General features: G+C 45.6%; 3 protein-coding genes across 3 annotated transcripts in view; 2 read left to right on the top strand and 1 right to left on the bottom strand.

Moving 5' to 3' along the window:
- The window catches only part of aven (apoptosis, caspase activation inhibitor), a gene marked incomplete at its 5' end in the record, with an annotated part of 28,767 nt that extends 21,563 nt beyond the window's left edge, over positions 1 to 7,204 (bottom strand). Inside the window, 2 exons of the mRNA XM_084440277.1 lie at positions 6,125 to 6,293; positions 7,031 to 7,204. Of these exons, the coding sequence (XP_084296403.1) occupies positions 6,125 to 6,293; positions 7,031 to 7,204 (343 nt within the window). The remainder of the gene's footprint in view (positions 1 to 6,124; positions 6,294 to 7,030) is intronic.
- Positions 7,205 to 7,640: 436 nt separating this feature from the next.
- On the top strand, positions 7,641 to 9,140 carry chrm5b (cholinergic receptor, muscarinic 5b; the record flags this gene model as incomplete). Its single annotated transcript, XM_084439408.1, has 2 exons — positions 7,641 to 8,641; positions 8,768 to 9,140. Exons 1-2 carry the CDS (start codon positions 7,725 to 7,727, stop codon positions 9,138 to 9,140), a joined length of 1,290 nt encoding a protein of 429 aa, XP_084295534.1. The 5' UTR covers positions 7,641 to 7,724.
- Positions 9,141 to 10,963: 1,823 nt separating this feature from the next.
- ak7a (adenylate kinase 7a) lies at positions 10,964 to 15,534 on the top strand (the record flags this gene model as incomplete). Its single annotated transcript, XM_084440033.1, has 18 exons — positions 10,964 to 11,047; positions 11,144 to 11,311; positions 11,412 to 11,526; positions 11,633 to 11,727; positions 11,817 to 11,927; positions 12,241 to 12,324; positions 12,428 to 12,516; positions 12,615 to 12,705; positions 12,908 to 12,985; positions 13,161 to 13,310; positions 13,474 to 13,602; positions 13,823 to 13,928; positions 14,072 to 14,200; positions 14,292 to 14,357; positions 14,499 to 14,696; positions 14,844 to 15,064; positions 15,236 to 15,394; positions 15,499 to 15,534. 18 exons carry the CDS (start codon positions 10,964 to 10,966, stop codon positions 15,532 to 15,534), a joined length of 2,109 nt encoding a protein of 702 aa, XP_084296159.1.
- Positions 15,535 to 17,154: the final 1,620 nt, after the last annotated feature.

Below are 17,154 nucleotides of genomic sequence, written 5' to 3'. Positions count from 1 at the left end.
GGATTATGATTATATCTTTTTTTTTTTTTTTAAAGGTAGCCTAGTTTAAGTAATAAATACACTTTTAAAATGAATGATGACCTAACACAATATTTATTTAATAATTGTGTTAATTATTAAAATAAATAAAAATTAATGAATAGAAAAAAGAATTTGAGCAGTTGGGCTGGCCAATCAGAAAATCGCCCATGCGCACACACGCACACACACACACACACACACACACACAAACCCTCACACAGAATCACAAGCACTCAAACACACATGCACAAACGTGCTTATACACACAAAACCACAGGTTGCCGCCCGCCCCTCCTCCACTCCCTCCGACATGCTCCGTGTTCCTGAAATATGTCGGACCGTTTCTTCCTGTGGGAATGTCTTGGTGGCGGCGGTAGCACAGACCCATACCGCTGTGCCACAGCCCTCCGCCCCTCTGGAGAAGCGGTCAGCTCACCGGAGAAGCAGTCAGCTGGGCGCCGGGGAAGCCACCAGCCACAGGGGCAGCAGGCAAGTACAGGGACCCGGTCACCGCGGTCATGTTAGCCAGGCGCCCTGGCAACTACTCCAGCCTAGCAGAACATCGACAAACTCCCCCTCCTCCTCCTCTCCCCTCCTCCTCCTCTCCTCTCCCCTCCCCTCCCCCTCCTCCTTCTCTACCCTCCCACTCCTCCTCCTCCCACTCCTCCTCTCCCCTCCTCCTCCTCCCACCCCTCCTCTCCCCTCCCCCTCCTCCTCATCCTCCTCCACAGCCAGTGGAGCTGCTCAACCTTTAGTAGAGGGAGGGAGTCTGTTCTACAGTGGCACACCTCTGAGTCTACCCTCTGCACTCACGGACCTGGACAGAGAGAGAGGACATAGACCTGGACAGAGAGAGAGGACATAGACCTGGACAGAGAGAGGACACTCACACTGACATCTGAACTCTCCTGCGTCTCTCTACCTTGTGAAGGGAAGACCCCGGGGGACCACTTACTGAACCTTCATAAAAACCTCGGTGGCCACGGCTCTCCGTTCGTGGTCTGTTGCGACACGGACGCAGAGAGAAGACGGTGTGTTGTTATTCACCGGTCCGTAAAGGAGGTCACCGCTCGGACTGGACAGACCGGGGCGGACGGACTACCTTTTCACCCGGACGCTCGTATGCGCGCGCTTGCGAGATAGATATGAGCTTTAATAATCCCCCGTAGGAGGAAATCCGGGAGTCCGGAGACCCCGGGCGGGCCGAGACGCAGAGGCTGCTCCTCTGGTGAGACCCGCCGGGCCGCGGGCTGCCGTGAAAGGAGGTCAAGCCGCTGAAAACGGCCCCAGCGCCGCCACGGACCGGTCTGACACGCATGGGGGGGTGACGCTGAGGAGGAAGCGCGCCCGGTCAGCTACCTGTCCGCTGTGTGTCTCTACCTGTCTGGAGAGCAGCAGGGAGAGGAGAGAGAGAGAGAGAGAGAGAGAGAGAGAGAGAAGGAGAGGAGAGAGAGAGAGGGAGGGAGAGAGAGGAGAGAGCGCTCACCTGGAGAGCGGGAGTACAGGCTGCCGGCTGAACACCGCGTTAGCGTTCCTCGGTATCTGAGCGAGCACGCCAAGGCTGGGGGATGTGGGAGCCGTAGCTGTGAGTATGTATTTCCCTTGATTTAATGAGTCAGAAAATCAAACGCCGTCTACGCCAAGGGCACTTGTTGTACTGTGTGCACACTATCTCGCAAAATGTTCACGCCGAGATGATTTAAGAGATAAAGCAGAGGGGAGGTCAGCTGGACCCGTGCCCGCACATTAGACAAGCTTATCGCGGAGTAGAAATCTGATCTTCTGATCAACAAGGATAGACATGATGTAGCATTGCACAGTTTAGAGGGGGGGAAAAAAGCAATTTCCTCTAGAAGTTGTCAAAGTTTAATTACTGATCCGTGCCTTTTGAGTTTCCACTCCTGTATTCTATGTTAAAATATTGACCCGCAAAAAAACGGATACATCTTTATTGCCTCTCTAAATGAGACGGGCATAGGGAGGAGAGGATTGCAGGAGGATTGAAAGCGTGGGGACAAGCCAGACACACAGCTGCAGGCTCCCAGCAAACCCTGTTCCATTGTGTTCTCTTGGGTGTGGAGACCAGCGGCACAGTTCTGGGCTGGTAAACCTACACAAGGCTTCCTTCTCCTTCAAGGTCAGACTCTCTGCTAAAGACATGTCCGTTGTCCTATTGAAGGCTTAGAGTGTCAAGAGTCTTTTGTTCAAACCTGCAGAGGTCGAGCAAATAATTTGCCCAAGCTAATTGGGCTACTACTCGCTCTAGTCAAGTAGCACCGTTCCTAGACTCCTGGTAAACCAATGATCCTTTTCATTTCTCTTTGTCCATTGACTCTGATGTCCTCCATTACCGAGGTCTAATCAGGCATCTCTAATGACCTGCGGTGTATAGTTACCATTGGACACCATCGAAATCGTCATTCATCTCAGTTAGAAGAAAGCGTAGTGATTGTCAATCTTGTTACGTGAATCATTGAGCCCGTAATGTGATTTCCCTTTGAGTCATGACGACAGAGTTGATAGATGCCTGCTGGCGCTTCTGCTAAACCATGGCTGAGGGTGAGTAGGGATTGATCCTGGGTGTCTTAATATGTACAGATAGACGACGAGTCACCAGGCTCAACAAGACAACCGGCGTGTGTATCGTTGCCCTTAGCAACAACACACTCAACCGCCAGATGGAGAGGAGCCATGCAGACACAATGAGACCTCACAGCGCGGTCTACCACAGGGCAAGCCGCTCGTAGGAGATGAACGTTTTACTACAATTAATACTGCCTTACACATTAAACACTCACGCCAGACTAGGCTATGGGACAATGACTAGCTGTCAAGGCATGGTAACATAGCAGACATAGGCCGTGATGACCATGGCAGACTTTAACAAGGGCTATAGTCAAACACTATTGGATATAGGCAAGTGCTATAGGCACAATGGTCAATGGTATTTTAAAGTATCTGGAGTTCAGTGCAGGTGTGTGGGAGTGGGAGAACTGAATGAAGCGTGAAAGTGTGCCTTTCCCAAGCCAATCAGCTGTGCCACAGTATAGAACACGGCCTAGGTGTGAGAATGGATGAGAGCCTAGAGAAGCTAACGGGCTACGCAGGAGTAGATATCCTCCTGCATGAAGCACAAGAGCGCTAATTACACAGCCAAAGCCCTCCAGAGAGAGGTGGCGGTTTTCTATGTCAGTACAGTACTCTCTCAGTTGAAGGCATTTCCACTGATGTTTCGGCTTGTAGGATAATACAAAATTAAATTGCTAGAAGCCAATGGGACAGGTTGACAGGCAATACCAGACACAAAAAGCTTTTTCTGACAACTGTTTTGTTAGTGCTCCCCCGATCTATCCAAACATCTGAAACACATTTTCAGCCGACCAAAATTCTCTCTCTCTATCGCACTCCTGGCTGTTGACAGCAACCTATTACATGACTGTTGTCTCATCCTCAGTGATAGCAAGACAGGACCAGACACTCCCATGAACAGCGCCAGCTGCTTTGAGGTGCCATCCTAGCAAACACCTTTAGGTGGCACAACAATTCCAAAATGCCTATCTTGGCCTATAGCAACGAGTGGTTCTGCGCTACCATTGGCACACACAACCCACAGTCTGAGCTGAAATAAGTCACACAAGAGCTTCTATTCACCAGCGAAGCAAGGTTTCAGCCTTGAATAGACAAAGGGTGAAAGACAGCCATTACTAAGATTAGGTAGCCTCTCCTATTGTAGCCTATATAAAAACTGCCTCAGTTCAAGACAAGGTTTCTGTTTTCACCATAGGCTACTCAAATTCAAATGCAATACCACCCAGTTATCTGAAGTTGAACTTTCTAAATGGAGAGTGTGCAGGGTGCTACTGATAAAACCAAAGAAAGAAAGTGAAAACGTTTCCTGGTAAAAGTTTTGCCCGTCTGTATGCAAGCATTGTTCTGGCACACTCATTTCCCCATATCTTTGTGTCAACATAGAAACATTGACCTTGTGCGTGTGTTGGGGGGGAAGGGGTTTCAAGGTCCTAAGACTCGGTTTTCACAGTGAATCGGCTAGGTAACTAGGCTTAAACTGAAGAGAAAAAAAACATGACAGCCCCACTGTTTTGCTTGAGTCTACAATTACCAGTCAAAGTGGTTCATTTTCACAGAGACATCTAGAGTCTGAATCAATGCAGCATCTGAGTTTGAAGAAAAAGTCCTCTCCGGCAAACAAAAGAGACTTAATTAAAAAATGAGAAGTCGTGATTGCGGTAGACGTGACATTGGCCTATAAGGCCTCCCTCTTGTTTGCTGGCTGGCAATGTTGATTAAGGAGAGAGAAAGTCATGAGAAAATCACAGCCATATTCTCAAGGGCAGAGTCGGAGAGTGTGTGGCGGCTCAAACAGACTTCTTCCATCATACCCACAGTCAGAAGAAGCCCACTCTGAACCCACAGTATAAGCTACATCTACATTTCCCAGAGCAACAACAAACTTATCAATTGGTTATGTTATGTCAGTCCAATCAAATGATCATGTGACAATGCTTTCATGCAACTTCATTTGTCATGAGGAAAACAGAAATGTGTCTTCTGCTCGTCGGTCTCAGCGGTCGGTCACATTGCACTCAACAGCACCACTGGATCTACAGTATGAGCTGCTGTATGAGGGAAGACAGTCAGACAGACAGACAGACAGACAGACAGGTGTCCAGACAGACAGACAGGTGTCCAGACAGACAGACAGGCATCCAGACAGACGTACTGCATTGTCTGGCATGGCTGGTGCTCACTGAAGCATTCAGTCAACATACTAAAGAGTTTGGCTGCTGATTCTCCACCTTGGAGGGAAGCTAGCCAGAGAGTTTAGGTGGCCGCTGACCCCTCTGCTTCCTGAACTAGCGCGATCTGACCCTCCGACAAAGCAAACACAAGAGCTAATTCCAACACTTCAACTTCTCGGTTACGACAAGAGCAGCCAGCGCGCCGGCCCTGTGAGGGGCAGAATGAAGGAGGCTCAGACACAGTTGCTGATTTCATGGATACCGTAATTGTCCGGAAAAACACTTCCTCCAGAGTGCAGCTCCACCCACGCCTCCTCCAGAGCATGCATCCACCCATGCTCAATTAAGTGCCCACTAAAGGGCTGCAGGCTCCCACTTCCCTGGCATGACTAAGTGGACAATATGGGCAAAAACACCGATATAGGGAACAGAGAGACATCGAACAAATCACAGAACCACCTTTGATACTCCTCCTGCTCCATGACAGCGAGCGAGCGAGAGAGAGAGAGAGAGAGAGAGAGGCTAGGCCTTAACATATATGAAAACAAAAATAGTAAGGCCTGATTATCAGAGCATTGTTCCAGCCGCAGCACCTTAATCTGTGATGAAGCCCTCTGAATGATGCTACTGTAGGTTTGTCTCAGTGATGTGATCGGCAAAGATGCTGTTGGTTAATCGGGCACACATTATGCAGGTTACGTCAAGAAGTCATGTATGAATTAGCTATGGTCTACAGCGCTCACAGCCACCGAGCTAACCAGGCAGCCATAGGAGGAACTGCGACTGAACATTAGAAACACCTGGAGTGCCTTTAATCCCGCGGACGAACCACGGCGGTGTACTTTACTACTCTACTGAGAAATAGATGAAACAAATAAAGCTCATGAATATCAAGACTTTCTGGGGAGCGCATTTATGAAAACGAGGCTCAAATTCAGCTTATTCAACTGTGGGTAAAATGGGTGCTAGGAAAACATATCTCTCATGACTATTCAAATTTAGAGACTTTAGATTACTGAATTACAGAGAAAGATATTCATTAGATTTTTTATTTGGTCATTGGGGTAAAGATTACGCACACTGTGTACTGTGCAGAATACCAGCTGCAGTACTTACTCACCCAAAAACAAAACCTTTATGAATATTTCATATTTTGGTTTGTGCGTCATTGATTTGTACCCAGTGACTTTGCCTGAACTCAGATAACAGAGGCAGAATCTCACGACGACGACCCTGGCTACGAGCAGAGCAGCCAGAGCTGGGTGTGAGAGGGTAATATCATATCATCTGATGAATTTGTGATTGAGACGGACCTTGTCCGCCTCAGTCACGTTTGTCTGTACCTGCCGATTCGAGGAGGACGTGGAAGTCTGTTCCTCTCTGTGCGGGCATTTCAGCGTCATTCTGCGCCTCCTTCTCAGACTCCTCATAGCGGTCCCAGTTGGACTCCAGCTTCCTCCTGGTGAACACCTGCTCCTCCTCCTCCTCCAGCTCCAGGTTGCTCCCCTCATCCTGCCCCAGCAGGGAAAGCCAGGAGAGGTCAGGTTAGCCCAGTGCAGGGGGAGGTGGTTGTCTAAGTGGGCATTACCCTCCAGGACAGGAGATTGGACAGTTTTGATAAGGGTGAGTGATCCTTCTTAAGTGGGACCCTATTGCAATCCAGATAAACCTTTTCTCTGAACAACTTCAATTTGCAAGCTAGCATGTGTGCATGCTATACCGTTAACTAGGTGCACAGGCACTTCAGGCACACAAATAACTCCAAATAGCTTGTTCCCTTCAGGCTTACACTACAGGCTACAGGCTGATGATTGCTTCCAAATGTTCTCATCGAAATAACGCTGTAAGAGCACCTAGTAAGGAAAGTATTAGGTAAGAACGCAGCCACAGATATAGCCAACTAGTGAACTCTGCAGCACTTGGCATGAGCACAAGAAGATAGATTCATATAACGGAGGACATATGAAATAGAGTAAACTCTGGGTCTACTCTGGTAGACTACTGAGTAGAGTAGGCTAATCCATGCGCAGGCGCTGGGCATGCAACAACAATGGCTGGGTTTCCCGATAAAGAACCTTCTTAAGGAACCCTTCTTAAGCAACCCTTTGTATGCGAGTTAAGAAGTACTTTGGAGTTAAGTGCTTCTTAACTCGTTCGGGAAACCCGGCCAATAACAGTTCACATGTGCTAGCTAGGTAACGTTAGCTAGGCAGCTAGCAACATTGACAGCTCACCGCCTGTGAGCTCACCCTGTTCTGAAAGCCCGATGCCGCTCCGCGCCCGCGACCGCGATAATGGTCTCTTTTCCCTCGCCCGCGGCCACCTCTGCCTCGGCCTCTGTGTTCAGAGGTCCCAGCTTCATTTCCACCACCTCCACCTCTTTTCCAACTGCCTCCACGGCCCCTGTTCGGCCTTCCCTCCATCAGTGTCAAATGAACGTCGGACCTTTTAGAGTGTAGCTCTCAAAGTGCCCCTGGTGTTACGTAATAGCGTCGTCTGGAAAATAAGCTGTCTTCCATAGATCCCCCCTTCAGGGTGCCTACATAAAGCTAGTGCTAATGGTGCCTGCAGTTACACCTTTTCTTCGAAATTATATATATTTGTTTGCGTTATAAAAACGTTTTACACCACAAAATAAACATGTCATTGTCCTTGCAATCATCCATATCTCAGATTTCTAATCAATTTTCTTCCATATTTTTTCTCAGGCCTTCTATGATGATTTATAATGGAGCCAGAAGGATGCTTTTCATTACACTCCTCCCTCTAACATAGCCAGACAGAGACTGTAACAACATGGATATCAAGAACCTTCAAAACTCCACATTTGAAGGCAACACATCGCATTCCGAGCCCATCTCACACAGCTTGTGGGAGGTCATCACCATAGCAACAGTATCCGCCATTGTCAGCCTCATAACTGTGGTAGGGAATGTGCTGGTGATGCTCTCATTTAAGGTGAACAGTCAGCTGAAGACTGTGAACAACTACTACCTACTGAGCCTGGCCTTTGCTGACCTCATCATCGGGGTTTTGTCCATGAATTTGTACACTTCCTACATCCTTATGGGTTACTGGGCCCTGGGGAACCTAGCCTGTGACCTCTGGTTGGCACTGGATTACGTGGCCAGCAACGCGTCTGTTATGAACCTGCTGGTCATCAGCTTTGACAGGTATTTTTCCATCACTAGGCCCCTGACGTACAGGGCCAAGCGAACGCCAAAACGCGCAGCCGTCATGATCGGCCTGGCGTGGCTGGTGTCGTTTGTCCTGTGGGCGCCGCCCATCCTGTGCTGGCAGTACTTGGTGGGTAAGAGGACGGTGCGGCCCAACCAGTGCCAGATTCAGTTCTTCTCTGAGCCGGTGATCACGTTTGGCACGGCCATCGCTGCTTTCTACATCCCCGTGTCGGTCATGACCTTCCTGTACTGCCGGATCTACAGGGAGACGGAGAGACGCACCAAGGACCTGACAGAGCTGCAGGGCCTCGCCTCTGACAGCCCCGCGGGCGCCGAGCCCCCGAAGACCATCATCCGCTCCTGCTTCGGCTTCGCCAGCGAGTGCAAGGACAGGAAGCAGGCCTCCTGGTCCTCCTCCAACCAGAGCAATGCCACCAAGTCCACCGTGCGCTCCGACGAGGCCTGGGCCAAAGTGGACCGGGTCACCTCCTTCAACAGCTACACCTCGTCCGAGGAGGAGGAGCAGCCCGTTTCCACGGCAACCTCCCAGGGGTCATTCAAGGGTCAGCGTCACGGCGGGCAAGGGCGGCAGGGGGACGGGCCGGTAGCAGCGGGGTACGATGAGGTGGGTTATTTCGCCAGCCTTCAAAAGAAGAGCAGCAGGAAGTGCATCTCCTACAAGTACACGCCTAAGGCAAAGGGGTGCAGCCTGACTAAGGAGGTCAATAAAAGCCCTGAAGCTCCACCTCCGTGTCCCTCAGAACTCCAGCAGACAGCGCTGAACTCCCACCCTGTGTCCTCCACCAGCCCCAAACCTATGGACTCTACACTGAAGAGCCAGATCACCAAGAGGAAGAGGATGGTGCTGATCAAGGAGAAGAAGGCTGCCCAGACCCTGAGCGCCATTCTCCTCGCTTTTATCTTGACATGGACGCCCTACAACATCATGGTGCTGATCTCCACCTTCTGCTCCGACTGCATACCCCTCTCCCTCTGGCAGCTGGGCTACTGGCTGTGCTACGTCAACAGCACCATTAACCCCATGTGCTACGCTTTGTGTAACAAGACCTTCCAGAAGACCTTCCGCATGCTTTTACTGTGCCAGTGGAGGAGGAAGAGAGGGGAGGACAAGCTCTACTGGTTTGGACAAAACCCAACCATCAACAGCAAAATAACATGATGGGTAGTGCTTATGTTTTTTTTTCCAGATTTATCCAAAGTGACAAATGAACGTTAGCACGGGTGGGTATTACCTTGATACTGTATGTGTACCAGCCATGGTGGGCCAGTGTCAACATGAACTGTAAATGGAAATTAAAATTAGCTAGTGAATGCTATTACAGTATGTGCTCTCATGAAATTAGTAAATGTTGCACAGTTTGAACTTCACAGAAATCTCATCTTCTCTGTAACTTTTCATTTTGTATAGAACACACTGTACAGTGAACATATTGAAGGTTTATAGTATACACTTCAGGGTGTCTGGTGTTTAATGAGGATTGTTTAATGTTTATGCTGACTTTTTTTGAATTTTATTCATGTGACACTTACAGATGTACAGTACATACATTCATTGCCTTGTGTATTTAATGTTGTGTTGTGAATATTATATTTATATTTACATTTGAAGGATACCATTTCAGAAATTCTATTCAACTTAAAGAGAGATCATTTTGTAGTCAAGGGATATAGCTACCAAACAATGTTTACAAATGCAATTTTACTCATCTGAGTAATGAATATCAAGAGAGTTGAGATGATTCCTTGTACAACACATCCAGCAAATAAACAATATGGTCGTCTTAACCATAATGGTCAGTGTTTGGGACAATGGAGAGAAAACTGTCTTTATCAAGTTTTGTGAGTGAATTGTAATGTTTGTAAAATTTGGATTTCCCCCTTTGGGTCACAGCTGTGACACCACACTTCTCTGATTTTAGTTTCTGAGGTTGAGTGAAGCTGTAAATTATGCCCATCCCTGTGCCTTTGTTTTGCTCAAATCCAGGTAATGAATTGTGAATTGTGAATGAATTAGTGTTGTTGACCTTGGTCTTAAAATGTATAAGTGTGTGCTTGTACAGTACAGTAGCCTATGTCATTTATTTGATCCATGAAATACACCTAGAAAACATCATTTCAAATCTGCTGATTGAATGCTCCTTTGCCAGATTAGGTATACATTTAAGTTAAAGCGTGTAGAGTAGAATATACAACCATGTTGAATATTCTTTCTCAAAAGTATTTTCTCTTGAAAATGGTTTACTTGAAAACTGGTAGCTCCTCACTTTCACAATGTATTTGGAGAAGAAATTAAGGGAGGAATTTGAGATTCATCCCATGTGGCGTCAAGGACAAAGGTCCAGTAAATGGCGTCAACAGCAGAGACACCAGGAGGTGGCTCATCGATCTCCATGCTCACTGCTAATACCACTGTCATGTATTGAATCATATAATTCCTCCTGTGTAAAATTTGTGATATAGTAATTTTTCATCAGTTGTTCTTAGAGCAACTATGATAGTTGACCGTGCTCAATGAGACCATTCATTGTGGAAACATTGTAAAATTGATTTAAACGCTTTGCTTCTATTAAAAGGTGAGTAGTCTGCTGGTACTTTTACAGTCAGTGTGTAGTGTTAATGTAGTGTTTAGCAAGGTCAATTATCCCACACATAATAATATAACCTACATGAAGAATATAGCGGATAAATTGAGATGACAATAGGCCTAGGTTATCTGCTAGTAGATGACAACTTTTTTGCATGCTTATGTTTATCAAAGTACCCTACTATCAGTCACACACATATCTTTTCAACACATTCAACTGCAGTTATCCCATACATGGAAATGTGTCGCCCTCATGTGGTTGTTAAGTGAACATGCATATTTAATTTATGGTACAAGCAGCGTACAAGAGTGGTGCAAGCATCTAGTATGTTATTGGTTGAGGCGACGTTAGCAACCGCAAGGCGTCCTCTCTTCGCCCCAGCAACGGTGCAAGAAATATGGCTGACGATAAGAAAGTTCAGCGACCTAAACGCGTTTTCGTCAACAATATTGATACGTATTCGTCGAAGTATGTCGCTAAGGTAAATGTCAAATTAATGTTCCCCAGTGCTTGATGGTAGCATAGTGTGTCGTGTTTTAGCTAGATATGTTAGCTAGCACTCTTTGTGCCTGTGCAGTTCCTGTCGACCTGCATAGTTGGTGGGTCCCTGGAGGAGGTGGAGGAAGAGGACGACGAGGACAAGCCCCAGGATGAGCCAACACTTCAAGATGGGACATTTCAAGTTGTTGGAACCGTTGCAGCCAACGAGGGAAGACAATCCACTTTTGCACTGGAACTATATTCAGTGAGTTAAGACATAGTCACACGATCTTATATCTAGCTGGCAGTGGCAACTGTAATTCAGCAATATCAACAAGTCTGACGATTCATTCTGTCACTTGCAGTCATCAAATCGAGATGAGCTGTTGCTACGCCTTTTGGAATGTGATGTAGTGATATACAACATCTCAGAAAATGCAACTCCAGAGCTGATTGAAGAGGCAAATTGGGCAATTACAGGTACATTATGGACCTGCTGGATTAACACATGCCCTTGCAGTTGATAGTACATGTCACAAGCCCTTTTGGCACACTGATTCATTCTCACCCATGCATATCGTTTCAGCCCTTCACGCTCAGATAGAAAGCTTTACTTCCCAGAAGATGTTCATCCTGGTGTCATCAGTGATGACCTGGTCGATGAGCAAGCCAGTGGATCCTGTAAGTCTCCCATCAAGTTACTGCAGTCAACACACAACACAGCTGACTTTCCTGCTAATAACATCCTGCCTGTGTTTGTGTTTCCACAGGATGACCCAGAGATCCCCCTGACAGAGGAAGACTACAGGAGAAAACGGCACCACCCGAACTTCAAGGAGCACGCCAACACAGAGAAGCTGGTGCTCAAACTGGGAAAAACTGTAAGTGTGCAAAATAACAATGAACAGTATCAAACTCTCTATTCCCCCAGCATCCCATCCCTTCATGTATACTATACTGTACAGTATGTTTTGCATCTTGTACTGTTTTATTGTTGTATTTATGTTTATCTTGTGCACACTGTTTCTCTTATATTTTTAACCTCTATATTGCTTCGTGCCTGCACAATCTAGGAGCTAACAGAAGAACATTTCACTACTCGTTGGAACTGTATGATGTAGAATGTGACGAGTAAAGCAGACTTTGACCAACAAAAAGACATGGAAATTTAATTTAGATCACTTTTTGTTTCAGAAAAAGTCCAAGCTGTTCAGTTACGTGGTGGCTGCGGGTCTTCAGTATGGGATGGGAGAAAACCTGTTCCACTTCTTCTTCAAGGTCAGTCTGAACTGATTAACGGCTAACTGATCTGCTTTTATCAAGATGGTTCCGTACGCTTGTTAGTTCACACTCAATCTCTCCTCTTGCTCTTTTCCTCAAGGCTTCTTGGTTGGGAGAGTTTGAAAGGGTTCCAGTTTTTGGGCCAGGCACCAATGTTATTCCAACCATTCATGTCAATGACCTTGCAGGGTGTGTAGTGTCCTATATCAATCATCATCTTACCTCTTCCTCAGTACTTCAGTACTTGGCACAACATTCTTAATGCTAAAATAATCTATTAACTAAAGGGTGATCCAGAATGTTATTGACCACAAGCCGAAGATCCACTATTTCATTGCGGTAGATGACTCCAAGAACACATCGGAGGATATTATAAAGGTATAAACGGCTTTTCTTTAATGCGTTTGGTAATTTAAAAAAAAAAATTAAGCATTTCCCATTGGGGATTAATAAAGTACTTAAATATGTCTGTCTCTCTCTCTCTCTCTCTCTCTCTCTCTCTCTCTGTCTGTTTATCGATCTATTTGTTGCATTTTCTTCCAAAATCTACAAATGTGCTGATGTGCTTTCCTTGATTTAGGCGATAAGCTTCATGCTGGGACCGGGCAAAATCAAGAAAGTCCCCAAAGAAGAGGCTTACCTCTACAAGGCTTTGCTTGTCAGTGTGTTTCCAGCCTACCACCTCACATTCACGAAAGCCATCTAGACTCCGGATTAAGAATGCAGTTCTATCATCTATTCTACATGGTCCAATGTGTGCCGACTACACTGTGAATGTTGCGATGTATTCTAACTTGTGCTTTAGATTTTAGCATGTTTTTCTCATCTTTCAGCCTTCAGATCTGATTAGCCTGAGCATTAACCTACGGATAGAGCCCGTCTTCCTCAAGGACACCTTCAACCTCCACTGGGTGTCAGAGACCGGGATAGTCGACAACATCAAAAGTGTGGTGGAAGAATACAAACACCAGAGACAGCTGCTTGTGAGTTGCCATGCGAGAAACCAGGTTAAAGCTAGAACAACACTTTAGAGATGTGTGTCATGTCTATTGAAATTGCAGTGCAGACATTATGTTATGCAATTTGACCATTTGCAAACCGGAAATTTCCGGAAATAAACTATTTATGTTCTTTGGTTTTCTGTAGCCAATAAGAATCTGCCTCATGGGGCCTCCAGCTGTGGGGAAGAGCACAGTGGCGGAGAAACTCTGCAAACATTACAAACTGCACCACATCAAGCTCAGAGACACCATACATGAGAAAATAGCACTTCTGGTCAGTCAAAGCAAAGATATTACTGAGAATGTCCCTGTCCTTTTTCTCTTTCTAGTCTATTTTGAATGGAAAGCATGCCCTGTTGTGGTAACTAAGAGCTGTTCTGCCATGTACTTCTTTCATTTTTAAATTCCTTATTGCAGGATGCTCTTAAGATCCTTCGTGCAGATCACAACAAGCTGATCACAATGATCTGATTTTACCTGTGAATTTATTCCAGGAAGAGGCAGTGAAGAGAGGAGAGCAGGAGACTGTGCCTGAAGAGTCAGGAGGCAACGCTCAGGACCAGCTTGACAGTTTGAAGGACAACATTTATCAAAATGAGGGTGCGTTATTTTACACTGCTCTTGAGTGGAGTTTCCTGGGGTGGATAGACATTCACTGTTGTTAGTCTAAAGGACTCAGCATCTCAGCTAATTTCTTTTGGTTTCAGTATGACTCATTCATGGTATTATTTTCACTCCCGTAGGTCGACTGGATGACAAGTTTTTTCATCACATCATGCGAGAGAAGCTGAATTCAAAGCCATGCAGAAACCAAGGGTTTGTCCTTGATGCCTACCCCAAAACCTATGGCCAGGCCAAGGAGCTTTTCTATGGTAAGCAGCTTCACTTCAGGACAGGAGCCGTTTTCAAATTTCACACACCTGCGTTGCCTGTAATAATATGGATGTTTGTTTTTTTTCGCAGATGAAGGCATGGAATTAGGCAATCCCAGGTCCAAAATGCCCATGTACAACAAAAGGATTATTCCTGGTCAGTCAAACTCTAACAGGCAACAATGAAATGTTCAATGTCGCTGCCTTCTTAAAAAAAAATCACGAATATCTAACTTCTACTGCACAAAGCGGTGTAGTATTGTGTGTGGTTTCAGTCATTCATTTCTGTGTTTTGCAGAGTTCATTTTCTGCCTGGAGGCATCGGACGACTTTCTGATGGAGCGAGTGCGGAACCTTCCGGAGAATATGGCGGAGAATATGCGCTACACCCAGGATGAGTTCCCACGCCGCCTGGCAAAGTATAGACAGGTCAACGTAGAGGATGAAACTGTGCTTAACTACTTTGATGAGCTGGAGATCCACCCAGAACACATAGGTAATAACGGAAAAATCTCAATTATATTTTAACTGACACAGAATGTTATTTTAGGTGGGCACGATGAGTGATATGTGACAAAGCGCCACCCACACATACTGTGAGAGTAGAGAGTCTCATAGAGACGTATGACGACCCTTATTTCAGAGGTCAACAATGCAGAAGACGTGGAGTACACAGCGGTGACCGAGAAGATCACCAAGATGGTGGGGCGTCCGAGGAACTACGGTCCCACCGCGCAGGAGAGGGAAGAGCAGGAGAGGAAGGCGGCGGAGGAGAAGCAGCAGAGGACGGTTCTGGAGGCAGCGGAGAGGAAATGCAGAGAGGCAGCCATGGCTGCTAAAATGGCTGCGCATCTGGAGGAGTGGGTGAGCTGGAATAGGTCACGGCTCATTCCCAGGACTTCAACTGTGTGGTGCAGTATGACCGTCTGTTCAGTAATGCTTACTAGGCAGAGCAGAACTCTGCGTGTTTCTTCAGAACAGGTTTACAGTTTGTTGAGATTACTTGTGTTTGTGTGTGTGTGTGTGTGTCTTTAGAATAGGCAAGTGACAGAGGTGAAACGGCAGGAACATGAGCTGCTGGAGGTTCGCTCTCTTCCCCTAAGAAACTACCTGATGAAGTATGCGATGCCTGCTCTCACCGAGGCCATGATAGAATGTGGCAAAGCCAAACCAGAGGATCCAGTTGACTTCCTGGTAATGATTCCTCTTATCTATTATTACTGAGCCCCTGAGAGGCTCTTTTTTTAAAGAGTTTTGTTTTCATTGATATCGAATGCTTATATTTCTGTCTTTTTCAGGCTGAATATCTTCTCCGAAACACTTCACAGGATTAAAGAGTCAAAGCACCTCACTATCTTCACTGTGTGAGAAACGAAACAAAAACCAAGTGATGTCTTGAGTATTTTTTCACAAAAGTATTGCGATTCTGAGTTGACTTTAACATTATTGTACTGATGATTTTTCCCCAAATAATAAAAACTGATTTAGTTCATCTTCTTTGTGATATATCTAATTAAGAAATGTGGCTGTCACCAACCCATAAGGTAAGTTAGAGCTGTTTACAGTCCTTTCAAATCTTATAAGAGATTCAAGATTCAAGATCGGTTTATTTGCCATGGTTTGCACATAGAAATTTGACTAGGGTAATGGCATATGCTCATGAAGACGACATAGGACAGGGTGCATGACAGGACAGTGCAAAGACATGGCAATGCAATTTTTTTTGCAAATGTGCCAATACAAAATACAATATAACGAATAAAAGGAAAGGCACAAATGAAAATTATGTGATATATACAGAATGGAGTGTGGAAAGTGCAGAGAATACGCTGGACCAAGAAATTGGTTGCTTTAATTAGACATTTTGTGTACAGACAAGCCTAGATCTCCCATGGGTCCCTATGGTTAGACGGGTTAACAATCTTCACAGGTTCGTCATAAGATTGATACTGTATATTACCATATAGAACTGGTAATGGATAGTTCCCATAAACGCAGAGACCAGTGAAACCCTAGACTCACAAGTCAGCAAGATTAGTCAAACCTTAAAGGAGTAGTAAAGGGGAAAATCATGTTTAGCCCCGTTTTAAGGTTACTTATCATATACAATGGTTCAGATCAAAACGTTGGCAAAACTAGCACTTTTGAGAAAGTCTGATAATTGCTCTACCACCGTTTAGGTCATACAATGGATGTGGGTGAGCACTGTGAAAAATCATTCAAAAAACATGTTAAACTCTCGATTTCAAAGACAAGAAGCTCACCGAGGGGGTAATTGGTGTCCGTTGGTGTTCTGACATCAAATTCGCCGCAAAGTATGAATCCTGTAGGGTTTTATTGATCATTTTATAAAATCCATTGACTTGTATTGACGCGACCGTTGTAGATGTGTAGATCAATCCGCAGAGGGGATTCATGAAGCGGAACTACTTACGGTAGCTATTGTTATGTTGCTAGGCTACCTAGTTTACGGAAGTTTACACACATATGTGCTGCGACTAAATAGTATTTTTAAAAAGCCTTTCCAGATGAACTAGAATCTTACTTTATGGCGAATTATATGTCAGAACGGCAACTAACACCTCGGTGAGTTTCTTGTTTTTGAAATTGAGAGTTAAACATGTTTTTTGAATGATTTTTCACGGTGCCCACCCACATCCATTGTATGACCAAAACGGTGGTAGAGCAATTATCAGACTTTCTCAAAAGTGCTAGTTTTGTAAACTTTTTTATCTGAACCATTGTATATGATCATAAGTAACCTTAAAACAGGGCTAAACATGATTTTTCCCTTTACTACTCCTTTAACCCCAACCCTAAACGGCCTCTGCGTTTATGGGAACTAGCCTTTATAGAACCTGTTCATCCATCCATCGGTTATCTTTTCTTCCCACCCCATCCATCGGTTATCCGTTTTGGAAAGTTTGTAGACACAGCAACCATAGCGACGTCAT

This window comes from Borostomias antarcticus (genome assembly GCF_949987555.1).
Source record: "Borostomias antarcticus genome assembly, chromosome: 6".
In the NCBI taxonomy this organism is placed as follows: domain Eukaryota; kingdom Metazoa; phylum Chordata; class Actinopteri; order Stomiiformes; family Stomiidae; genus Borostomias; species Borostomias antarcticus.
The sequence above is the reverse complement of the archived record's forward strand: the minus strand, read 5'-3'. Positions and strand labels throughout refer to the sequence as shown.